Source organism: Rana temporaria, chromosome 3 (assembly GCF_905171775.1).
Source record: "Rana temporaria chromosome 3, aRanTem1.1, whole genome shotgun sequence".
Taxonomy (NCBI): Eukaryota; Metazoa; Chordata; class Amphibia; order Anura; family Ranidae; genus Rana; species Rana temporaria.
In genome coordinates, this window is record NC_053491.1 from 12,276,155 (window position 1) to 12,302,198 (window position 26,044).

At 44.5% G+C, this 26,044-nt stretch overlaps 1 protein-coding gene and 1 non-coding gene across 4 annotated transcripts in view; both read left to right on the plus strand.

Annotated features, from left to right (window-relative positions):
* The window catches only part of TIPIN (TIMELESS interacting protein), a 31,562-nt gene extending 5,881 nt beyond the window's left edge, over positions 1 to 25,681 (plus strand). For 2 of the 3 annotated variants that reach the window (XM_040342262.1, XM_040342261.1), the window contains exons 3-8: positions 2,539 to 2,647; positions 2,971 to 3,046; positions 5,049 to 5,171; positions 8,084 to 8,147; positions 12,952 to 13,143; positions 20,131 to 20,391. In XM_040342262.1, the coding sequence (XP_040198196.1) occupies positions 2,539 to 2,647; positions 2,971 to 3,046; positions 5,049 to 5,171; positions 8,084 to 8,147; positions 12,952 to 13,143; positions 20,131 to 20,336 (770 nt within the window). In that variant the 3' untranslated portion in view covers positions 20,337 to 20,391. Of the gene's footprint in view, positions 1 to 2,538; positions 2,648 to 2,970; positions 3,047 to 5,048; positions 5,172 to 8,083; positions 8,148 to 12,951; positions 13,144 to 20,130; positions 20,392 to 25,409 lie in introns of those variants that run through there. The other variant, XM_040342263.1, reaches the window with a different exon arrangement.
* On the plus strand, positions 11,602 to 11,730 carry LOC120934202. The gene has a single exon (XR_005748347.1).
* Positions 25,682 to 26,044: the final 363 nt, after the last annotated feature.

Here is a 26,044-nt window from a genome sequence, read left to right on the forward strand (position 1 = left end):
ATAAAAATAAATATAAATGATCAGTGAACAATAACAGTAATGGTGCAAATCATATAACTACACAGGTTCCTCTTAATGTGATGAAATACACTATAAGTAATGGTGCAAAAAAATCCCAGGTAACTGTGCTAAGTGACACTCCTATATTGGTGATAAACAGTCCATCAACAGAGTTTGAAAAATATTAGCAAAAAGTATAAGTAAGATTTCAAAAGTCCAAGAAAGCAAAAGTGCAAGTGTAGGTCCGCAATATGGAGTGAGAGGAAAATGGGTATCCAGTGATCCTTTTAGGGTAAGTAAGGATGTCCCCTTACCTTACTGCTGTAAGGTAACAGCATATAGATCCAACCACATTAGATGGTTCACTCGATGGGCTCTGATCCAACAACGGCAGGTCCTCCTTGGAGTTCTCGTCCCAGATTGGTCAGTTTCTCGCCCCAAAGAAATAAAGCATCGATGGTGTGATACCGTTTTAAAAATTTTAATTCTCAAAGAAAATAGACAGGGGTACTCACATAATCCAAAATACAATTGAGCATGTAAAAAAGAGGGGCAATCTGTCGCCAACGTCACCTCCGATACCTCTCAGTGGACACATGCGCATTCGTCACTATCATGTCTGTCACATATCATGATAGTGACGAATGCGCATGAGTCCACTGAGAGGTATCGGAGGTGACGTTGGCGACAGATTGCCCCTCTTTTTTACATGCTCAATTGTATTTTGGATTATGTGAGTACCCCTGTCTATTTTCTTTGAGAATTAAAATTTTTAAAACGGTATCACACCATCGATGCTTTATTTCTTTGGGGCGAGAAACTGACCAATCTGGGACGAGAACTCCAAGGAGGACCTGCCGTTGTTGGATCAGAGCCCATCGAGTGAACCATCTAATGTGGTTGGATCTATATGCTGTTACCTTACAGCAGTAAGGTAAGGGGACATCCTTACTTACCCTAAAAGGATCACTGGATACCCATTTTCCTCTCACTCCATATTGCGGACCTACACTTGCACTTTTGCTTTCTTGGACTTTTGAAATCTTACTTATACTTTTTGCTAATATTTTTCAAACTCTGTTGATGGACTGTTTATCACCAATATAGGAGTGTCACTTAGCACAGTTACCTGGGATTTTTTTGCACCATTACTTATAGTGTATTTCATCACATTAAGAGGAACCTGTGTAGTTATATGATTTGCACCATTACTGTTATTGTTCACTGATCATTTATATTTATTTTTATGCTGATGCCATTTGGGCTATATTGCTCCTCATTTCAATTACACCTACTTTCATTCCCCTCCCCCACCTGTTTATTCACTTATCCATTCACCACTGATTAGCGCAGCACTACCCTCCCCATTTTCAATTGCTTATGGTTTGATACACCTTCCAGTGCCGCAGCTGTACCTCCACTTCTCATCACTTTCATTTCCCCTCCCCCTTTCTTCCCCTCTCTGTTTCCCCTCCTTTGATAAGCGCGGTAATATCCATTTTTCCACAATGTTAAGTATGGACGTCGGGACAGCGTCGAATTTTCGTAAAGAGCGTCAATTACGTAGGGTCATGATAGATTAACATACAACACGCCCCCTACCAGCCAAATTTGATCTAGGCGGGCTTACACCGACACATTTACACTACGCTGCTGTAACGTAGGGCGCAAGTTCTTTCTGAATACGGAACTTGCGCCCTAAGTTGCGGCGTAGTGTATCTCAGATACGCTACACCCGCCTACATTCTTTCTGAATCTGGGCCTATGGTTTTACTTTGCAGGGGCAAAGAAAGGAAATAAAACCCATCAGGGATTACTTCCTCTTTAAGAATCCCTGCCTGCTGCTGTGACGGGCAGAGATCCTCCGCGCCCCTTCATCCTACACCTGACCCCTACGCCATCACAGTTTAACAGACTGATGAAAACTCTGATATGATCGACGCCAAAGGCCACTGCATATTATTACTATTTTTTGTTTTGCTGGCTGTTTTCTGATTTATATGAAACTTAAAGCGGTGGTTCACCCTCCTTAACATCATTATAGCATTACATTCGGCATCGTAGCGCGAGCTACAGTATGCCGGTCTTACATTTTTTATCCCCGTACTCACTGTGCTATTGATCAATGAAGATTCCGACTCCCGCGGGGAATGGGCGTGCCTATGGAGAGGGAGGATGATTGACGGCCGGCTCTGGCACGTCACGCTCTCCGAAGACAGCCGGAGTAGGTCTCGGCTCTTCACGGCGCCTGCGCACAGGCGCCGTGAAGAGCCAAGCCTATTTCGGCTATTTCCGGAGAAGCGTGACGTGCCACGGCCGGCCGTCAATCACCTTCTCTCACCATAGGAACGCCCATTCCCCGGAATCTTCAATGTGGAATAGCACAGTGAGTACCGGGATAAAAAATGTAAGACCGGCATACTGTAGCTCGCGCTACGATGCCGAATGTAATGCTAGAATAATTTTTTTTTTTTTTTTTTTTTAATAGGGTGAACTCTCGCTTTAATCAATACTCTTTTATATTTTATTACGTTTTAGATGACTTGGATGACTGGACCAGGAATATGGGCGAATCACAGCCAGAAGAAGCACCTAAACCTATCAGGAGAGCCGTGAAGAGGCCGCAGCCCAAACTGGATGCCAATCGGTAAGAATTTCTGACCTGGATAGCGGGTCGGAGTCCTAATTTTTATAATCTGTAGATGCAGAGTAAGCTAAAGCAGCTCCAGGCAGAGAATTCATTACATTGCCTATGCAAGAAATGTTGTAGGAAAAGTCCAAGCCCATCCCGTGCCATTCTGCCGACGTAAATGTGCAGGAGGCGGTGCTTAAGTGGTTAACTCGGCCACAGGGGTATAATTCTCTTTTTTTTTATTTTTTATTTTTTTATTTACAAAACCTAGCTAGAAATGTTCCTTTTTTTTGCCATATTCAATTCTAATTACCTTTTCTTTTTTTTATTCTCTACAGTCTTACTTCACAGCGCGGTTTACCAGCTTTACGACATCTTTTTGATGATACAAAGTTCAAAGGCAAAGGGCATGAGGTGAGGTGCAGACAGTCCCATTCATTCTATTTCTTTCTTTTTTAATTGTGAGTGAATGTCATACGTGTCGAACACGAGGCCCATGAGCCAAATCTGGCCCTCCAGGCCATTTCATGTGGCATTCGCACCCAGGGCTTTTTTTCCAGCTGGGAGGTGGTGGAACGTTGTTCCTCCGGATCTCGCCCTCCGCTCCCAGCTCACCAGTGATACCGCATATGTGTATGTCATTTGTACACGTAGTTCAGCCCGAATACAATAGTGCACTTTTTTTTTTATTTTTTTTATCCTACCTAAAACGGACACTAACTGCAACTGGTACTAATTAAAAAAAAAATATTAGTTTAATATAATTTTATTTAATCACAGTTTAGTCCTTTCTGCGTCACTATGTACTCTTCTGTATTATAAACTGAATTGTTATACTAAAGTACTTCTCATTAACCACTCCAATACCCAGCCATAGTAATATGACGTCCACAGATGGGGTCTACCATCCTGGGTGGACGTCATATGACGTCCTGGGATTTGTGGGGGGATATCTGAATGATGCCTGCAGCTAGAGGCATCATTCAGATATTCTTCTCTTCTGCCGGCGATTCTGCGCACAATAAGAATGATCATAGCAGCAGTTCCGCCACTTGATCGTTCTTATAGGTGGCGGGAGGGGACATCCCCCCCCCCCCCCATCCAGTGCTTCTCCGGGCTCTCCCGTGCCATCGGGGGCCCCGGAGGAAGAATCGTCCGGCGCTGGTGTCTTGTCACATGACGAGCATAGAGATGACTGGTGACCAGATGGTCACCAGTCATCTCTATGACTGTCGTAGGCCCGGGCGTGATGTGATGACGTCACGCCTGGGTTCCCAGAAGTAAACAAAGCCGCGGTTGCCGCTAGTAAGCATGAGATCGGTGATTGATTTATTTTTGACGATCTCATGCTTTCCAGCCTGGAGGAGAGATGTGGGGTCTTATTGACCATCCCGCATCTCTCCATTAAGAGGACCTGTCACACACCATTCCTTTTACAAGGGATGTTTACATTCCTTGTAATAGGAATAAAAGTGATAAAAAAAAAAGTGTAAAAAAATAATAATAAAAAAAAAAAAAAAAAAAATATATATATATATATATATATATATATATATATATATATATATATATATATATATATATATATATATATATATATATATATATATATATATATATATATATATATATTTTAAATGCCCCTGTCTCGGTAGCTCGCTCAGAAGCCAAAGCACACGTAAAGTCCCGCCCACATATGTAAACGCAGTTCAAACCACATATGTGAGGTATCGCCACGTGCGTTAGAGCGTGTGCAACAATTATAGCGCTAGACCTCCTCTGTAACTCTAAACTGGTAACCTGTAAAAATGTTCAAAGCGTCGCTGATGAAGATTTTTAAGTACTGAAGTTTGTCGCCATTCAATGAGTGTGCGCAATTTTAAAGCGTGACATGTTTGGTATCCATTTACTCGGCGTAACGTCATCTTTTATATTTTACAAAAAAAATGGGCTTCCTTCGTGTTATTTATTTAATTCATGAAACCATTTCCCCCCCCCCCCCGAAAAAAGGTGTTTGAAAAATGATTGCGCAAATACCGTGCGAGATAAAAAGTTGCAATGACCGTCGTTTTATTCCCTAGGGCAGGGATATGCAATTAGCGGACCTCCAGCTGTTGCAAAACTACAAATCCCATCATGCCTCTGCCTCTGGGTGTCATGCTTGTGGCTGTCAGAATCTTGCTATGCCTCATGGGAGTTGTAGTTCTGCAACAGCTGGAGGTCCGCTAATTGCATATCCCTGCCCTAGGGTGTCTGCTAAAAAACCCATATATAATGTTTGGGGGTTCTGAGTAATTTTCTCGCAATAGAATGATGATTTGTACACAGAGAAGTGCCAGAATAGGCCCGGTATGGAGGTGGGTATAAAAGCCCGGTATTGAAGGGGTTAAACCCACAACTTGTTTCTTTCCCCTAGGCTGAGGATCTGAGGGTTCTGCTCAGACAGATGGAGAATTGGGCACACCGGCTTTTTCCTAAGCTGAAGTTTGAGGATTTCCTAAACCGATTAGAAACATTGGGGAACAAAAAGGAGGTGCAGGTAAGTGAGCAGTATAAATGTAAGATGTAGTAACTGCAATGTATTGTATGTATGTAGCACCTGACATGCTTTGGTTCATTTTGCACACTCAAACGCTAAGGACCTGCTCACACTAGCAGTTGAGGGGCATTAAAACCCCAGTGGCAGTTAAGCTGTGTCTTTACCGCTTCCCCTTTAGCTGCAGTGGCAGTGGCTGGGGGGTGTGCACATGTTGCAGCCGCAACACTTTGCTTCATGGCAGGAATTGTATTGGCTAAAAGACTGTATTCAGAGAGTAGTGGTTAAAGGGGTTGTAAAGGTTTGTGTTTTCACCTTGATGCATCCTATGCACTCTGGCCCGGATTCACAGACATCGGCGCATATTTATGCCGCCGTAGCGTATCTCTTTTACGCTACGCCGGCGCAGCGCACAGAGGCAAGCACTGGATTTACAAACCACTTGCTCTCACTCGCTGTTAAAGATACGCTGGGTTTCCTCGGCGTAAGCCGGTGTAAGTGGGCGTGAGCCATGCTAATGAGGCGTGACCCTATGCAAATGATGGGCCAAGCGCCATAGAAGTACTTAAAATGAACGGCTCATGCGCCGTCCTGTGACCGCATCCCAGTGCGCATGCTCAGAATCGCGTCGAGACAACTGCCTAAGATACGTCGGATCACTGCCTACGACGTGAACGTAACCTACGCCTAGTCATATTCACGTACAACGTAAACGACAAAAGATACGATGGCTTGTGTTCCCTGGTCCATACATTTGCATGGGTTGCGCCTCCTCTATTGGCAATAACTTTACGCCGGACGTGCGACTTGCCCAAACCGCGTATATGATGCGCCGGGCGCAACTACGTTTGTGAATTGGCGTATCTCCCTCATTTGCATATGTGCATAGAAAATCTATGGGAGCGGCAAAAGCGCCCAGCGTAAATATGCGCCCACAATACGACGGCGTAGGCAAGTTACGGCGGTCGTAGGAAGCCTATTTTCAGGCGTATCTAGTTTTGTGGGAGCGGCGCACAGATACGATGGCGCATAGTTACACTTACGCGGCGTATCTCGAGATACGTCGGCGTAAGTGCTTTGTGAATCCGGGCCTCTGTGTCTATGGACGCTGCGTGCATAGACACAGTCTGTTGTGTATGATAGGGAGCGTGCCCGTAAACTAACCCCCTCGGGATAGAGCTTCCCAGAGAGGGGGTTAACTATTGCGGGGAGGAGCCGCGAGGGACCTGAGAACAGCATGATCAGGACCACTCTGTGCAAAAGTGGAGGCAAATATGATATGTTTATTAATAAAAAAAAAGGAACCTTTACAACCCCTTTAATGATTCATACTCTGTTTATAGCGCAAAAAAAAAAAAAAAATGCAGAGGTGATGAAATGCCACCAAAGAAAGTTCTATTTATGGGGGAAAAAAATGACATAAATTTTATTTGGGTACAGCGTCGCACGACCGCGCAATTGTCAGTTAAAATAACGTAGTGCCGTATCGCAAAAAATGGCCTGGTCATGTAGAGGAGATAAATCGTCCAGAGCTGAAGTGGTTCATTTTCCCCCTAGGCACTGAGTGCTTGCAAATGTGCGGCCGGACCTTGGCGCCGAAGGGGCCACATATTTGCGTGCGTTATTCCTGAGAGCGCGCTCACGAAAAGCTCCAAATCGCATCTTACGATCGGGAGTTTTCCCAATCACGGTGGCCACGTGGTCTTAAGCCCCGCCTCCTAGAATGCAAACCCCTTAAAAGGAGGATGGGAGCCGGGGGAAAGGGGTTAATTTTACGAACTTAAATGAATATGGATTTTTTTTTTGTTCGCCAATATCGGCACATTTTTTGAAGTGGTGTTAAAAATCCTTCTTGCTGCATATTTGGTCCCTAATATATAATATTGAAAAGGCAGAAAGAACTCATCAAAAATGCACCCGTGTTGCTTTTGTTTTTTTCGGTCACTAAAATAAACGCCAGCTGGTCAGGATGTGAAATGTTGCTAGGTGAAACGCACACCAGGAAACCTGATCCAATCTAACCCTTTTTTATTTTTTATCCTGTTGTCTTCAGTGTTACACACGTGTGGTGTAGAGCTGCACGATTAATCGCGGAGAGAATCTCGATTCTCCCCGCCCGCGATCTCCCTGCAGGATGACCCGCGATTCTTCTGTGTCACGGCCGGTTCCAAATAACCAGCGTGGAACGCAAATGGCGCCGATATCTGAACCGTTGTCAGCAGCCTGCGCCGCTGGATGGATGCCTGGGCTTCTCTCACAGTTCTGTACAACTGTAGTGTGTATCCATGCGCCACCCAGTGGTTGCCGGCGGTACTGCTTCTGATGTTTAAAAAAGAGACCAGTGATATGTCTATAATGTTAAAGACCATATAACTCCTATAATTTAATATCGGATAAATCACAGGTTTATTTTTTTTTTTTTTTGGGGGGGGGGGGGTTTCTGGCATTCAGTTTTTGAGAATCGTGATCTTTAGTCGAAGCAAAAGAATTGTGATTCTCATTTTAACCAGAATCATGCAGCTCTAGTGTGGTGGCAAAAGGGGTGGGGCTTTACCGCTCACACGCTGCTGCACATATATGTCGCTGGAAGGCCAATGTTTCTGTGCTGGGAGTATGCTCACTCCCCGCTCTCAGCTGTCTGGGCTAATTATTGTTAGCCGGAGAGAGCAGCTCCCAGTCGTGTGACCAGTGTGGCAGCCAATCACAGTGGTCACAAGATCGCTGATCCTTCCCGCGCCCGTCCGAGACGGTCAGGGGGGGGGGTTTAAAAGACTGTAGCCCTTGCAAAACCTCCAAGTCCAGCAGGCACAGTTTTATGAGTATCGGCATCCTTACTCCTCTAAATTCTTCTTATTGAAACAGATTGCATGCTCTTGTGTATTATAATATAATGCTGATATTTTGTCACTCTTCAGACTTGTCTAAAAAGAATCCGGATGGATCTGCCGATCTTCCATGAAGACTTTGTCAGTGATGAAGGTATTTCCTGCTCTCACTATATTCTATATACTGTGACTCTTCTAGCTTTGTCAGGGCAGGTTTATAGTAGAACTCTTCTTACCAGGAGGATGGATGCACTGTAAAGGTAATTTTTTCCCCCCCTAAATAGCTTCCTTTACCTTAGTGCAGTCCTCCTTCACTTACCTCACCCTTCCATTTTGCTTTCAACCACAGGCCAACCAGCCGCTGTCGTCGTTTTACGGCGGCAAGTCGGCTCCCCTGCGCGAGAGCACGTAATATAACGTCGGTTCTCGCGCAGGCCACTAGGGGCACGCGCGCTCCACCCCCGACTCTTGTGCGCGTGCCCGGCGGGCGCGATCGCCGCTGGGCACACGCGATCGCTGTTACAGAGCGGGGACCGGGAGCTGTCAGGGGGAGAAATGCTGATCTTCTGTTCATACAATGTATGAACAGCGATCAGTTATTTCCCCTAGTGAGGCCACCCCCCCCTACAGTTAGAACACACCCAGGGAACATACTTAACCCCTTCCCCGCCCCCTAGTGTTAACCCCTTCACTGCCAGTGGCATTTTATAGTAATCCAATGCACTTTTATAGCACTGATCGCTATAAAAATGCCAATGGTCCCAAAAATGTGTCAAAAGTGGCCGCCATAATGTCGCAGTACCGAAAAAAAAAATCGCTGATCGCCGCCATTACTAGTAAAAAAACAAAATATTAATAAAAATGCCATAAAAATACACCCTATTTTTTAAACGCTATAACTTTTGCGCAAACCAATCAAACGCTTATTGTGATTTTTTTTTTTACGAAAAATATGTAGAAGAATACGTATCGGCCTAAACTGGGGAAAAAAAAAAAAATTTATATATATTTTTGGGGGATATTTATTATAGCAAAATGTAAAAAATATATATTTTTTTTCAAAATTGTTGCTCTATTTTTGTTTATAGCAAAAAAACTAAAAACCACAGAGGTGATCAAATACCACCAAAAGAAAGCTCTATTTGTGGGGAAAAAAAGGACGCCAATTTTGTTTGGGAGCCACGTCGCACGACTGCGCAAATGTCTGTTAAAGCGACGCAGTGCCTAATCGCAAAAAGTGCTCTGGTCTTTGACCAGCAATATGGTCCGGGGCTTAAGTAGTTAATGTTTTCGGGTTTAAAGGGATGAGGTGGCAACTCTACTTATGCCATACCTGCGGGATCCCCCTGGATGCTGGAAATCACTGAAGAAGACACCACTACTCCAGTGACTTGCACTGTTCTCCGGGTTCCATGCCGTGTAGCTGCCCGGATGCATTATGAACACAGAAAGTTGGTCGCTCAGCACGAGCGCCATTCAGAGAATGCTTTGCATGTTCTGGATGATTTGCAAAATGATCTTTGATCGGGGCAAGGTGGAGAGGCAGGACGTTCCACCTCATCCAATCGGAGAATGCTTTGCATTATTCATTCAGAACATGCAAAGCATTCTCTATGGCGCCTGTGCTGAGCATTCCGACTTCCTGTGTTCATAATGCATCCGGCTACTCGACACGGATCTGGAAGCAAGTGGAGTAGTGGTGTCCAATTCCGTGATTTCCAGCTTCCAGGGGGATCCCACAGGTATGGCAAAAACACGTTACAGTAAAACCTTGGATTGTGAGCATAATTTGTTCCAGAAACATGCTTGTAATCCAAAGCACTTGTATATCAAAGCATTTTACAGGGTATAAAAGAGAAGAGAGGCGCCTCTAAGTGCAGCAATAAGTTGCTAAATGTTGTCCCTTCAGTAAATGTAACCATATTGCTACACTTAGAGGGAGGAGCTTCTCTTTTTTATACTCAGTTGTGACATGACGCTACTCTTATATCAAGACATCGCTTGTATATCAAGGCAAAATTTATTAAAACATTTTGCTTGTCTTGTAAAACGCTCTCAAACCAAGTTACTCTCAAACCAAGGTTTTTCTGTACACTGGTCCAAGTTGGACCGATTTATGTAAAAATATACCATGCCGGCAAGTTCTTTTTGAAATAATTGGCAAATGCTGATCCGCGGTTGGACTTGTAGCTGTTTTGAGAGATGATCCATTTCTCTGGTGGCTTTCTATGTGTGGGATGTTCTTAGGTGGCCCCTTACCCAGGGGTAAATAGAGAAAGAGGTACCCAGGGGTAAATGGAGAAAGAGGTACCCGGGGGTAAATAGAGAAAGAGGTACCCAGGGGGTAAATGGAGAAAGAGGTACCCAGGGGTAAATGGAGAAAGAGGTACCCAGGGGTAAATAGAGAAAGAGGTACCCAGGGGTAAATAGAGAAAGAGGTACCCAGGGGTAAATAGAGAAAGAGGTACCCAGGGGTAAATAGAGAAAGAGGTACCCAGGGGGTAAATGGAGAAAGAGGTACCCAGGGGTAAATGGAGAAAGAGGTACCCAGGGGTAAATAGAGAAAGAGGTACCCGGGGGTAAATGGAGAAAGAGGTACCCAGGGGTAAATAGAGAAAGAGGTACCCGGGGGTAAATAGAGAAAGATGTACCCAGGGGGTAAATGGAGAAAGAGGTACCCAGGGGTAAATAGAGAAAGATGTCCCCAGGGGGTAAATGGAGAAAGATGTACCCAGGGGGTAAATAGAGAAAGAGGTACCCGGGGGTAAATGGAGAAATAGGTACCCGGGGGTAAATAGAGAAAGAGGTACCCAGGGGGTAAATGGAGAAAGAGGTACCCAGGGGTAAATGGAGAAAGAGGTACCCAGGGGTAAATGGAGAAAGAGGTACCCAGGGGTAAATGGGGAAAGAGGTACCCAGGGGTAAATGGAGAAAGAGGTACCCAGGGGGTAAATGGAGAAAGAGGTACCCAGGGGGTAAATGGAGAAAGATGTACCCGGGGGTAAATGGAGAAAGAGGTACCCGGGGGTAAATGGAGAAAGAGGTACCCGGGGGTAAATGGAGAAAGAGGTACTCGGGGGTAAATAGAGAAAGATGTACCCGGGGGTAAATGGAGAAAGAGGTACCCAGGGGGTAAATGGAGAAAGAGGTACCCAGGGGGTAAATGGAGAAAGAGGTACCCCGGGGGTAAATGGAGAAAGAGGTACCCGGGGGTAAATAGAGAAAGAGGTACCCGGGGGTAAATGGAGAAAGAGGTACCCGGGGGTAAATGGAGAAAGAGGTACCCGGGGGTAAATGGAGAAAGAGGTACCCGGGGGTAAATGGAGAAAGAGGTACCCGGGGGTAAATGGAGAAAGAGGTACTCGGGGGTAAATGGAGAAAGAGGTACTCGGGGGTAAATGGAGAAAGATGTACCCGGGGGTAAATGGAGAAAGAGGTACCCAGGGGTAAATGGAGAAAGAGGTACTCGGGGGTAAATAGAGAAAGATGTACCCAGGGGTAAATGGAGAAAGAGGTACCCAGGGGTAAATAGAGAAAGAGGTACCCAGGGGGTAAATAGAGAAAGAGGTACCCCGGGGTATGTGTTTTACTAAACTTTTGAAAATTGTGTGGCAGATATTTCTGTGTTGCATTGATTAGTAATTTAATGTGACATTAATACTGCCACAAGATAAAATGGTTCCTGCCGACAGAACCTCTACAGGCATTGGGGTTTCTGTGCGATGGTTCCATACATTACATTTTGGACTTTTATGTCCCGTTTTTTAACCACTTAAGGACCCCTTCACGTCGATATACATCGGCAGAATGGCACGGCTTGGCGACCCGGTCTGAAGCTCTGTGACCGCGCCGGCGGGACCTGATCGCCGCCGGTGTCCCGCGATCGGTCGCCGGAGCTCAAGAACGGGGAGAGGTGTGTGTAAACGCAGCTTCCCTGTCTTTCGTTGTGGCAATGTCACTGATCGTCTGTTTCCTGATATAGGGAAAGACGATCACTGACATCACATGTCCAGCCCCGCCCCCCTACAGTTAGAAACACACATGAGGTCACACTTAACCCCTACAGCGCCCCCTAGTGGTTAACTCCTAAACTGCAATTGTCATTTTCACAGTAACAGTGCATTTTTATAGCACTTTTTGCTGTGAAAATGACAATTGTGTCAAAAGTGTCCGATGTGTCTGCCATAATGTCGCAGTTGCGAAAAAAGTCGCTGATCGCCGCCATTACTAGTAAAAAAAAAAAAAATTATTAATACAAATGCAATAAAACTATCCCCTATTTTGTAAACGCTGTAAATTCTGTGCAAACCAACCGATAAACGCTTATTGCGATTTTATTTTTTCAAAATTGTCGCTCTATTTTTGTTTATAGCCCAAAAAATAAAAACCGCAGAGGTGATCAAATACCACCAAAAGAAAGCTCTATTTGTGGGAAAAAAAGTTTGTTTGGGAGCCACGTCGCACGACCGCGCAATTGTCAGTTAAAGTAACGCAGTGCCGAATCACAAAAAGGGGAAAAGCTTTCCACGTTCATGCGAGCTCCCTCGCATGGTGGAAAGCTTTTGCGAGCGCGCTCCCGTGATACAGTCGGCGACTATGGCCGCCGATGTATCACTCGGCCCCGCCCCCTAGCGCGCCGCGTCATCTGCTGTGATTGACAGCAGCGCCAGCCAATGGCTGCGCTGCTATCAATCAGCCTAGCCAATCAATGGCCAGGCTGGGAACCGAACATGACACGCACGCGCCCGGGACTTTCAAACAGCGAGGTAAGTAAGACGGGGGCTCGGGGGGGCGGGTGCTGTCAGATGTTTTTTTACCTTAATGCATAGGATGCATTAAGGTAAACAAACTTTTACCTTTACAACCCCTTTAACCTGCATAATGGTCCGGGTCTTAAGTGGTTAATAAAGCTGGTTTTAATGAATTTTTATGAATACTTTTACATTTGTTTTTCCCAGTTGTTGTACAGATGGAAGATGACCGCCCTGATTCTGAAGACTTCCCAGCTTTCCCGGAACCCCCGGCACCATCTTTGTCACAATCCAGCACCGCTGAGCTGAGTGAAGAGACGAGACGGAGGATAGAGAAGAACAGGCTTCTGGCTCTGGAGAAGAGAATGCAGAAGATGCAGGCACTAGCGGATAGCCAGGGTATGTATTGCAGACGCTAAAGAAGTAGGCAACATGGGGGCCCTCCAGCTGTTGTGGAACTACATTTCCCACGAGGCAAGGCTGGCAGTTACAATTGCTGCCAGATGCATGATGGGACTTGTAGTTCTGTAACAGCTGGAGGGCCCCAGGTTGCCTGCGCTAAAGGCTTGTTTATATTTGTGTTTGAGGGGTGGAGCAGTAAAACCGTGAAGTTAAGCTGTGTTTTTAGTGCCCCTCAACTACTCCCCCTTTGGCTGCAGAGGCAGCAACCAGGGGTGTGCACATGTCGTAGCTACAGTGTGTTGCTTCATGGCTGCAGCAGGAATTATACTCCCTATTGCAATCAGTGGGCACTACCGCCTGCCGAACCAGACCTATTCAAGTGAATGGGACTGCGCCGTAATTGCCCCTCAACCGCGCACAATGGCTGTAAAGGCTAAACGTTTTTCACCCTCGTGCCTTTTTTTTTTTATTTTTTTTTTCAGGTAAAGACCAGCATAAAATTCCTATTTACAGAATTCATTTGGATACATATAGGCCCAGATTCTCAAAGGGCTTACGACGGCGCAACGCCATTTGCGCCGTCGTAAGTCCTAATCTGGCCGTCGTATCTATGCGACTGATTCCTGGAATCGGTTACGCATAGATATCCATTAGATCCGACAGGCGTAAGGCTCTTACGCTGTCAGATCTTAAATACAATTTTTTTTCCCGCCGCTAGGTGTCGCCTCGTCGTTTTCCCCGTCGTCTATGCAAATTGGCTATTTACGCGAGATTCCCGAACGTACGCGCGGACGACGCAGTGAATTTACGACGTTTACGTAAACTTGCCCCTGCTATATGAGGAGCAAGTTTACTAAGGTCCGTCGTATGGCGTCGGGTCAGCGTCGGCTTTTTCCGTCGTTTACATCGTTTTCCTAAGTCGTCCGCGAATATGACTTTACGTCAATGACGCTCACGTCGGCGTCATTGACGTTTTCCGTCGTGAGCTGGAGCATGCGCACTGGGCTACTTTTCCGCCCGGCGCATGCGCAGTTCGATCTGCGCGGGGGCGCGCTTAATTTAAATACAAGCCGCCCCCTTTGAATTTACGCCGGGCCAATTGCACTACGCCGCCGCAAATTACGGAGCAAGTGCTTGGAGAATACGGCACATGCTCCAGTAATTTGCGGCGGCGTAGTGTAAATGGCTTACGCTACGCCGCCGCGGATTCTACAAGAATCTGGCCCATAGATTTTATACTTTACATATATATGTGTGTGTAAAAATGAATAAACATCTATGTGACAGGTACACTTTATGGAGAGATCTGGGATCTATAAGACCTCAAATCCCCTCCTCTACACATAAAAGCATTCAAAACACCATTTGTGTGGATTAAATGGCGCCGTTTGACATCCAGATAAACTGGAAGTGATGTCAGGTCATCGCTTCTGGTGCTCTAATGAGGAGGGCCCTCGGATTCCTCCTGTACCGTCTGCCCTCGTATTGTAAAGCGCTGCGCAAACTGCTGGCGCCATTATAAATCCTGTATAATAATAATACCATAGAGAGCTGATTAAAGCCAATCCTGGCTTTCTTTGTCTGCCCAGCCAGTGATGTGCCGCCGCTTGGTGTAGTGATATAAATATAAGTATAGTGTATTTTCGGTTAGATAATTGATATTTAGGTGTTAGTATGATGACTATAAATTATATTATCCCGCAGCAACACACCAGGCTCTCCAGAGAGTGCATTTATTTGACTTCCAATACAATATAGGGCCAGATCCACATACCTCGGCGCATCTATAAGCCCGGCATAGCGTATCTCGGATACACTAGGCCGCCGTAACTTACAGCGTATTTTCCGTATGCACAAAGAATTTGCGTCGTAAGTTACGGCGGCGCAGTGTAAATGTGTCGGCGTAAGGGCGCGGAATTCAAATGAATAAGATGTGGGCGTGTTTTATGTTAATGCAACTTGACCCCACGTAAATGACGTTTTTTTTGAACGGCGCATGTGCCGTCCGTGGGGGTATCCCTGTGCGCATGCTCAAAATCACGTCGCAAATAGTCAATGCTTTCGGCGTGAACGTAATTTACGCAAAGCCCTATTCGCGAACGTTTTACGCAAACGACGGAAAATTAGACGCTGGCCCGACGTCTATACTTAACATTGCGTACGCCTCATAAAGCAGGGGTAACGTTACGCCGAAAAAAGCCTTACATAAACGACGTAAAAAAATGCGTCGGACGTACGTTTGTGGATTGGCGTATCTAGCTCATTTGCAAACTCTACGTGGAAATCAACGGAAGCGCCACCTAGCGGCCAGCGTAAATAAGCACCTAAGATCCGACGGCGTGTTAAGACGTACGCCAGTCGGATCGAGCCCGTATTACCGTGTTTCCCCGAAAATAAGCCTGGGTCTTATATTAATTATGCCAACAAAAGACACAGTAGGGCTTATTTTCGGGGTAGGTCTTACCATGTAATGTGCTGTCTTATCTCCCCCTCTCTGCCTGTCAGGAATCCCCAGTGTGAACTGAGTTAAAATGCTTGTACAATCCTATAATCCACTCTATTACAGTAGTATATAATGTACAATGTGTGCGTTTCTGTAATATAATTGTGCCAAATACATTTGTTATAGCGCCGCTCTGCACTTCTGTTACCCGCCGGAGCTCTCTTCCCCGCAATTATATTACAGACACACACACATTGTACGTTATATACTACTGTAATATAGTGGATTAGAGGATTTTACAAGCATTTTTAACTAGGTCTTATTTTTGGGGTAGGGCTTATATTTCAGCCCTCCTGGAAAATAACGATAGGTCTTATTTTCAGGGTAGGTCTTATTTTTGGGGAAACGGGGTATGTCGTATCTTGTTTTGTGGATACAAAACAAAGATACGACGGGGCATCGTAGAAATTACGCGGCGTATCAATGGATACGCCGGCGTAATTTCTTTGTGGATCTGGGCCAAAAAGTCCAAATTCGACAGACAATACAAATCCAACAGAGTAATTCAGAATCCCATCTTTTCCTAGACCTGTGCCATGTTCATACAGAGAATATTCTCGGTGACAAGACTGACTGAATGCCAGCTTGAATGTCTCAAATGCTGGTCTCACACTGGAGGGAGGGGTTCTTCCAGGTCAACCAAATGTTTCCCTGAATGAATTCCCCCTCAAGTCTAATTACCATCAATAAATACTTCCTAGGTAGTCTTGCATAAGATTAACACATCAAAGGGTCTTCAGCTGTCCCTTTGATATGTTGGAATTCAGCTGGCTTGGAAAGTTCAACTGAATTCCTGGTCAATATGGTAATGCAATACAATATATTGTGCCATACATACCTACACATATATATTAATATTACAACACTTCTGGTAGGATAGGAGAGTGCAAGAGAGCCCTGGAGGGAGGGGGGTGGGGGCGGCGCTAGTAAAAGCAATCCAGCAAATGGTTAAATGCTAGGATTTATTTTTACAACTGACCGCCGGCTCTAAACAAACGGTGTGGGTTGAAGAAAAAAAACATGAGTATTCTTTTCAAAAAGATGGACTTTGTTGACACATACAGATTAAAAAATTGTAATTTTAATAATGCATAAATAAATACGTTGTGACAATAAATTACTGTGTGACATTAAATATTGCAACAATTGCCATTTTATTCTCTAGATTCTCTGCTAAAAAATATATATATAATTTTTGAGGGTTCTAAGTAATTTTCTAGCAAAAAATACGGATTTTAACTTTTAAACACCAATAGGTAGATTCAGGTACATTGGTGCAAACTTGCCTGTTTAGGCTACGCCGCCGTAAGTTAGCTAGGCAAGTACATGATTCTCAATGTACTTGCCTACTAATATATGGCGGCGTAGCCTAAAGCGGGCGGGCGTAAGGGCGCCAAATTCAAATGTGTGTAAGGGGGGCGTGTTTAATGTTAATCAGGCTTGACCTTAAGTTTTTTTTTTTGTTACTGTGCATGCGCCGGGCGCCTACATTTCCCAGTGTGCATTGCGGCTAAGTACGCCGCACGGGCCTATTGATTTCGACGTGGACGTAAATCGATATTCGCGGACGACTTGCGCAAACGACCTATATATTTCGAATCTCGGGGCGGGAACGGCGGCCATACTTTAACATTGCTATTCCACCTAATAGATGGAATAACTTTAGGCCTGATAATGCCTTACAGAAACGGCGTAAATCTACTGCGGCGGCCGGGCGTACGTTCGTGAATCGGTGTATCAACTCATTCACATATTCTACGCCGACCGCAATGGAAGCGCCACCTAGCTGCCATCCGAAATATTGCAATCTAAGATAGGACGGCGCAAGCCGTCGTATCTTAGATATGTTTAAGCGTATCTCTGTTTGAGCATATACTTAAACTTAGGTCGGCGTAGATTCTGAGTTAGGTCGGCTTATCTACTGATAAGCCGACCTAACTCTTTCTGAATCTACCTACAAATGTCAGAAATAGGCTTAGGCATGAAAGGGTTAAATATATTCTAATCAAAGTATATTGAACACCTGTCTTAAACCTAGAAGCTCCTGAAGAAGCAAAATACACAAAATCGCGAAACATGTCGAGCCGCTTTTTAATGTCCTAAGGACCCAATCGGTTTCATCCCATTACTCCACCCAGCGCGAGACCCGTACTGCGTTACAGCAAGCCTTGAGGCTATCGAGTATATCTCTTGGAGACCTAAATTGGTTCCTTTTTTGTATATTATGAATTATCTTATGTAGACATATTTATGCATTATTAAAATTACAATTTTTTATTATCTGTATGTGTCTACAAAGTCCATCTTTTTGAAAAGAATACTCCTGTTTTTTTTTCTTCAACCCCATATATTTCAGAATGTGGCACACGTATATTAGAGGGTGTGCGATTACCACCCCAGGGCAATTGTAATCGCGCAAAACTGTCTAAACAAACAGCACCGGTATGATTCCTGCCGCGGGCATCATCCAGCTAGAAGTGTGTGAAGTCCAGCTGGTCAGCAAGTGGATATCCAAGTTTAATTGGGAAGAAATGGTGATAAAGTACAAAAAAAAAAGAAAAGTAAATTTTCAACTTCAAAGTACATATAGCTAGATTCAGAGAGAGTTACGCCGGCGTATCAGTAGATACGCCGCCGTAACTCTGAATCTGCGCCGTCGTATATTTAAGCGTATTCTGGAAACCAGATACTCTTAAATTAGGCTAAGATACGAGCGGCGTAAGTCTCCTACGCCGTCGTATCTTAGGGTGCATATTTACGCTGGCCGCTACGTGGAGCTTCCATTGTTTTCCGCGTCGAATATGCAAATGAGCAAGATACGCCGATTCACGAACATACGTACGCCCGTCACAATTAGTTACGCCGTTTACGGAAGACATACGCCGGCGTAAAGATAAAGCTGGTCTCTAGGTGGCGCAGCCCATGCAAAGTATGGACGTCGGAACAAGCGTATCTTTTTACGTCGTTTGCGTAAGTCGTACGTGAATAGGGCTGTGCGTAAGTTACGTTCACGTAGTAGGCAGTGTTCGACGTATCTTGGGCATTCTATCCGACGCATGCGCACTGGGATACGTCCACGGAGGGGGCACGCGCCGTTCGTTCAAAACGTCATTTATGTGGGGTCATGGTTTATTTACATTAAACACGCCCACCTCAACACAATTTGAATTAGGCGGGCTTACGCCGGCCCATTTACGCTACGCCGCCGTAATATAGGACGCAAGTGCTTTGTGAATACTGCACTTGCCTCTCTGACTTACGGCGGCGTAGCGTATATGAGATACGCTACGCCTGCCTAACGTTAGGCAGGTCTTACTGAATCTAGCCCATAGTTTGCACAGTTGCCTCCATAGATTCTAATCCAAGGATGAAAGGCACTCCTGTTGCAATAATAAATGTTGTTGCCAATATGAGCGGCGTTACTGTGGAGTTCTGCGGTCAAAACACCGTCTCCTCTGCTTATATTTCTCTGAGAAATGAACTGCCGCTCCAGGTGAGTGCACTCAGCAATCCCTGTCCTCCCAGAAGCGTGGGTGCCGGCAATGCACGGGGCAAAAACTTGAAGAAAAGATTGGACAGCCGCACTTCCACAAAATCCTTAAAAAGGTTGCCTTTAATGGTAAAAATGGAAATGGCACTACGAGTCACAGCAGACAGTGGGGTATATAGCTGACGCGTTTCGCACTGTAATGTCAACTATGACTAAGGCTGCATTCACACCTGAGCGTTTTGTCGCCTAAAGCGCGACGCTCAAAAACTCTAGAGGGGAAAAAATACATTATTCCCTATGGAGATGGTTCACATCTCCACTCCAAAACGCCTGAAGCTCAAACAAGATCCGGGCCCTTTTTCGCGCGAATCGGGCGGTTTGGAAACGCTCGATTCAAGCGACTAGCGCGACAACGAGCGTTTGCTACGGGCGTTTTGTCACTTTAATCAATAGAACATTTCACCCAGGCAGAAGATCTACCAACATAGCAACAAGTGATGAAAAGATGATCATTTATCCTATTGGCTAAAATAAAAAAACGTTGAAGTACAAAAACGTCGGACGACGCTGTATGCAAACGCACAAATAAGCATTAATACGCACAACAAAACGCTGGAAAAAAAAGACCGAACGACCTACGCTCAGGTGTGAATGCAGCCTAAGCGCTGACATTAGTGTGAAACGCGTCGGCTATATACCCCACTGTCTGCTGTGACTTGTAGTGCGGTTTCCATTTTTACTATTAAAGGCAACCTTTTTAAGGATTTTGTGGAAGTGCGGCTTTCCAATCTTTTCTTCAAGTTTTTGCTTATATATTTCTCTGTAGAAAACATTTTGATGACATTTTTCTTGTATGTAGCAATCAGTATGAGTAAATGTAAAAAGCACAAAAACAGATGATAATTGTTGGATGGGAGCCTTGTGGTGATTCGCTCAGGAAATACATTTTTTTTTTTCCCTGTTTGTAAAAGTCTCCTTTTTGCTCCTCCAGCAGTGACCCCGACACCCGTTGTGTCTCAGACTCCTCCGCCTGCTGATCCCGATGAGATTCCGGAGGACTTTGATGAAGATTTGTTGGAAGAAGTGGACAATGTAGTGGAAAGCGGAACACAGCCAGCGGCCAGTCCAGTAGTGACCGCAACAGCAGAAACGCAATCCAATGATACAAACTCAGAAGTACAAGATGATGATGATTGATGGTTTATACATATGTGTGTATATATATTTTTCTTTAATAAACTATTTTATTTCATTAAAAGTTGTCTTAATAGTGACAATGTGATACCTTATAAAAAATAATCCATACATATCCCATAGTAGGGATGGAGAGAAGAAGTCGGTTGGTTGTGTATGGATGAATTTTCCAGGCCAATTTTGCTATTGTTTTGCCCCGTATATTTTTTTACCTAGAATTATCAGGTGTACCCCTACTTGCTCTCCATCATTGTACAACCCATGGTGGCTGATGGTCTGGTACTTATTGGTTTTCATTTCTCCTTCCCCTAATATCACAATCTTGGGGGGTAGGTATTGTTGACCAAGTCTGAGGCATCTACTGTTCTCTCCCACAAAAAGCTCCTTATTTGGTGAGTGTGCATACTTGAATACGGTTGTTATCTGCAAATCTCATGCTTTTGATGCAGGCTACTTGGTAGCATTTTAGTTTATCACATTATCCCTTTCGTGGCGAGCGTACGCATATATGCGTCCTCGACTTTCGGGTGTTATTCCGGGATGATGCCTGCAGCCACAGGCATCATCCCGGTACCGTTGTTTAGAGCCGGCGATCGGCTATCCAGACATAGCAACCGATGCGGCTAAAAGCCGCTTGGTTGTTATACCGGAGGAGCGGGAGGGGACATCCCACGCCCCCCCCCTCCCGCCGCTCTGACCGGGCCTCCTGTCCCACCGGAAGACCCGATCCTCCATCCCGCGCCTTCTGTGTCCAGGCGGAGACTGAAACTAAGCCGTAAACTGCTTTGATTCAGTCTCCGCAATGTTAACACGGAAAGCGACGTCATGACGTCACTTCCGGGTTTCTCGACTGCCAATGGCACCGGATTTAAAAAAGTACACAGTATTCAGAATCGCCGTTTTCGGCGATCTGAATACTTTGAAGTGCAAAAGAGGGATTGGGGGTCTTTTAGACCTCCCGATCCCTCCATAAAGAGTACCTGTCACCACCTATTGCTGTCACAAGGGATGTTTACAATCCGTGTGACAGCAATAAAAGTGATCAAAATGTAAAAAAAAAAAAAAAAAAACACAATTTAATATTATAAAAATAAATAAGAAAAAATAAATAAAAAAATTTAAAGCGCGCCCCCCCCTCCCCGCGAAACAAAGAAAACGCATACGATCGTCGGAGCGAGAGCAATAATTCTAGCACTAGACCTCCTCTGTAACTAACCTGGTAACTGTAAAAAAAAGTTTAACGCGTCGCCTATGGAGATTTTTAGGTACAGTAGTTTGTCGCCATTCCACGAGTGCGTGCGATTATAAAGCGTGACATGCTTGGTATCTATTTACTCGGCGTAACATCATCTTTCACATTATGCAAAAAAATTGGGCTAACTTTAGTTTTTCATTTTTTTTTAATTCATGAAAGTAAATTTTTCCCAAAAAGTTGCGTTTAAAACACCGCCGCACAAATACTGTGTGACATTAAATATTGCAACCATTGCCATTTTATTCTCTAGATTCTCTGCTAAAAAAAATATATATAATTTTTGAGGGTTCTAAGTAATTTTCTAGCAAAAAATACGGATTTTAACTTGTAAACACCAAATGTCAGAAATAGGCTCAGGCATGAAAGGGTTAAATATATTCTAATCAAAGTATATTGAACACCTGTCTTAAACCTAGAAGCTCCTGAAGAAGCAAAATGCACAAAATCGCGAAACATGTCGAGCCGCTTTTTAATGTCCTAAAGGACCCAATCGGTTTCATCCCATTACTCCACCCAGCGCGAGACCCGTACTGCGTTACAGCAAGCCTTGAGGCCATCGAGTATATCTCTTGGAGACCTAAATTGGTTCCTTTTTTGTATATTATGAATTATGTTGTGTAGACATATTTATGCATTATTAAAATTACAATTTTTTATCTGTATGTGTCTACAAAGTCCATCTTTTTGAAAAGAATACTCCTGTTTTTTTTTCTTCAACCCCATATATTTCAGAATGTGGCACACGTATATTAGAGGGTGTGCGATTACCACCCCAGGGCAATTGTAATCGCGCAAAACTGTCTAAACAAACGGCACCGGTATGATTCCTGCCGCGGGCATCATCCAGCTAGAAGTGTGTGAAGTCCAGCTGGTCAGCAAGTGGATATCCAAGTTTAATTGGGAAGAAATGGTGATAAAGTACAAAAAAAAAAGAAAAGTAAATTTTCAACTTCAAAGTACATATAGCTAGATTCAGAGAGAGTTACGCCGGCGTATCAGTAGATACGTTGTCGTAACTCTGAATCTGCGCCGTCGTATATTTAAGCGTATTCTGGAAACCAGATACTCTTAAATTAGGCTAAGATACGAGCGGCGTAAGTCTCCTAGGCCGTCGTATCTTAGGGTGCATATTTACGATGGCCGCCAAGTGGAGCTTCCATTGTTTTCCACGTCAAATATGCAAATGAGCAAGATACGCCGATTCACGAACGTACATACGCCTGTCGCAATTAGTTACACCGTTTACGGAAGACATACGCCGGCGTAAAGATAAAGCTGGTTTCTAGGTGGCGCAGCTCATGCAAAGTATGGACGTCGGAACAAGCGTATCTTTTTACGTCGTTTGCGTAAGTCGTACGTGAATAGGGCTGTGCGCAAGTTACGTTCACGTAGTAGGCAGTGTTCGACGTATTATTATTATACAGGATTTATATAGCGCCAACAGTTTGTGCAGCGCTTTACATCAGGGAAGACAGTACAGTCACAATACAGGAGGGATCAGAGGGCCCTGCTCGTTAGAGCTTACAATCTAGAAGCGTATCTTAGGCATTCTATCCGACGCATGCGCACTGGGATACGTCCGTGGACGGCGCATGCGCCGTTCGTTCAAAACTTCATTTATGTGGGGTCATGGTTTATTTACATTAAACACGCCCACCTCACACAATTTGAATTAGGCAGGCTTACGCCGGCACATTTACGCTACAGCGCCGTAACGTAGGACGCAAGTGCTTTGTAAATACAGCACTTGCCTCTCTGACTTACGGCGGCGTAGCGTATATGAGATACACGTTAGGCAGGTCTTACTGAATCTAGCCCATAGTTTGCACAGTTGCCTCCATAGATTCTAATCCAAGGATGAAAGGCACTCCTGTTGCAATAATAAATGTTGTTGCCAATATGAGCGGCGTTACTGTGGAGTTCTGCGGTCATAAACACCGTCTCCTCTGCTTATATTTCTCTGAGAAAAGAACTGCCGCTCCCAGGTGAGTGCACTCAGCAATCCCTGTCCTCCCAGAAGCGTGGGTGCCGGCAATGCACGGGGCAAAAACTTGAAGAAAAGATTGGAAAGCCGCACTTCCACAAAATCCTTAAAAAGGTTGCCTTTAATGGTAAAAATGGAAATGGCACTACGAGTCACAGCAGACAGTGGGGTATATAGCTGACGCGTTTCGCACTGTAATGTCAGCTACGGAATGACTAAGGCTGCATTCACACCTGAGCGTTTTGTCGCCTGAAGCGCGACGCTCAAAAACGCTAGTTCGGAAAAAATACATTATTCCCTATGGAGATGGTTCACATGTCCACTCCAAAACGCCTGAAGCTCAAACAAGTTCCGGACCCTTTTTCGCGCGAATCGGGCAGTTTGGGCGTTTCTATTTCCCATAGAAAGTAATGGAAACGCTCGATTCAAGCGACTAGCGCGACAACGAGCGTTTGCTACGGGCGTTTTGTCACTTTAATCAATAGAACTTTTCACCCAGGCAGAAGATAAAAATAAATCTACAGACATAGCAACAAGTGATGAAAAGATGATCATTTATCCCAGGGGTTGACAAATTTGCTTGGAATCTAGGAGCCAGCTAAAAAAGTTAGGAGCCCGACGAGCTTGCGCACAGAAGCGAACACATACGTGAGCAGCGCCCGCATATGTAAACGGTGTTCAAACCACACAAGTGAGGTATCACCGCGATTGGTAGAACGAGAGCAATAATTCTAGCCCTAGACCTCCTCTGTAACTCAAAACATGCAACCTGTAGACTTTTTTAAACGTCGCCTATGAAGATTTGTCGGCATTCCACGAGCGGACGCAATTTTGAAGCGTGACATGTTGGGTATGAATTTACTCGGCGCAACATTATCTTTCATAATATTAAAAAAAAAATGGGGATAACTTTACTGTTGTCTTTATTTTTTTAAATTAAAAAAAGTGTAATTTTTTCCCAAAAAAGTGCGCTTGTAAGACCGCTGCGCAAATACGGCATGACAGAAAGTATTGCAATGATCGCCATTTTATTCTGCAGGGTGTTAGGATAAAAAATATATATAATGTTTGGGGGTTCTAATTAGAGGGAAGAAGATGGCAGTGAAAATAGTGAAAAATTACATTAGAATTGCTGTTTAACTTGTAATGTTTAACTTTGTAATACCAACGGCCACCACCAGATGGCACCAGCTCACACATCTGGTGGTAATAACTTGTAATACCAACGACTCACCACCAGATGGCATCAGCTCAAAAAAAAAAATTTTTTTTTTGCCCCCCTTCCAAGCCAAGTCGCCAGGACCCTATTTCTAGTCGCCATGGCGACCTGGCGCCCGGGATTTGTCGAACCCTGATTTATCTTATTGGCTAAAATAAAAAACGAAGTACAAAAACGTCGGACGACGCTGTATGCAAACGCACAAATAAGCATTAATACGCACAACAAAACGCTGGAAAAAAAAGACCGAACGACCTACGCTCAGGTGTGAATGCAGCCTAAGCGCTGACATTACAGTGTGAAACGCGTCGGCTATATACCCCACTGTCTGCTGTGACTTGTAGTGCCGTTTCCATTTTTACTATTAAAGGCAACCTTTTTAAGGATTTTGTGGAAGTGCGGCTTTCCAATCTTTTCTTCAAGTTTTTGCTTATATATTTCTCTGTAGAAAACATTTTGATGACATTTTTCTTGTATGTAGCAATCAGTATGAGTAAATGTAAAAAGCACAAAAACAGATGATAATTGTTGGATGGGAGCCTTGTGGTGATTCGCTCAGGAAATAGGAAAATGTGTTATTTTCCTGTTCGTGTAAAAGTCTCCTTTTTGCTCCTCCAGCAGTGGCCCCGACACCCGTTGTGTCTCAGACTCCTCCGCCTGCTGATCCCGATGAGATTCCGGAGGATTTTGATGAAGATTTGTTGGAAGAAGTAGACAATGTAGTGGAAAGCGGCACACAGCCAGCGGCCAGTCCAGTAGTGACCGCAACAGCAGAAACGCAATCCAATGATACAAACTCAGAAGTACAAGATGATGATGATTGATGGTTTATACATATGTGTGTATATATATTTTTTTCTTTAATAAACTATTTTATTTCATTAAAAGTTGTCTTAATAGTGACAATGTGATACCTTATAAAAAATAATCCATACATATCCCATAGTAGGGATGGAGAGAAGAAGTCGGTTGGTTGTGTATGGATGAATTTTCCAGGCCAATTTTGCTATTGTTTTGCCCCCCGGGATCAGCTGCTCCCCTCCATAGTGTTTACTAGGGTTGTCCCGATACCACTTTTTTAGGACCGAGTACGAGTACCGATACTTTTTTCCATGTACTCGCTGATACCGAATACCGATACTTTTTTTTTTTTAAATGCAGCCATGTCCCTAAATTCAGCCACGTTCCCTAAGAGAAAGCCAAGTCCCCCCCCGCCGCTGCTGACATCTAGTTGATCAGTACTGGGGGAACAT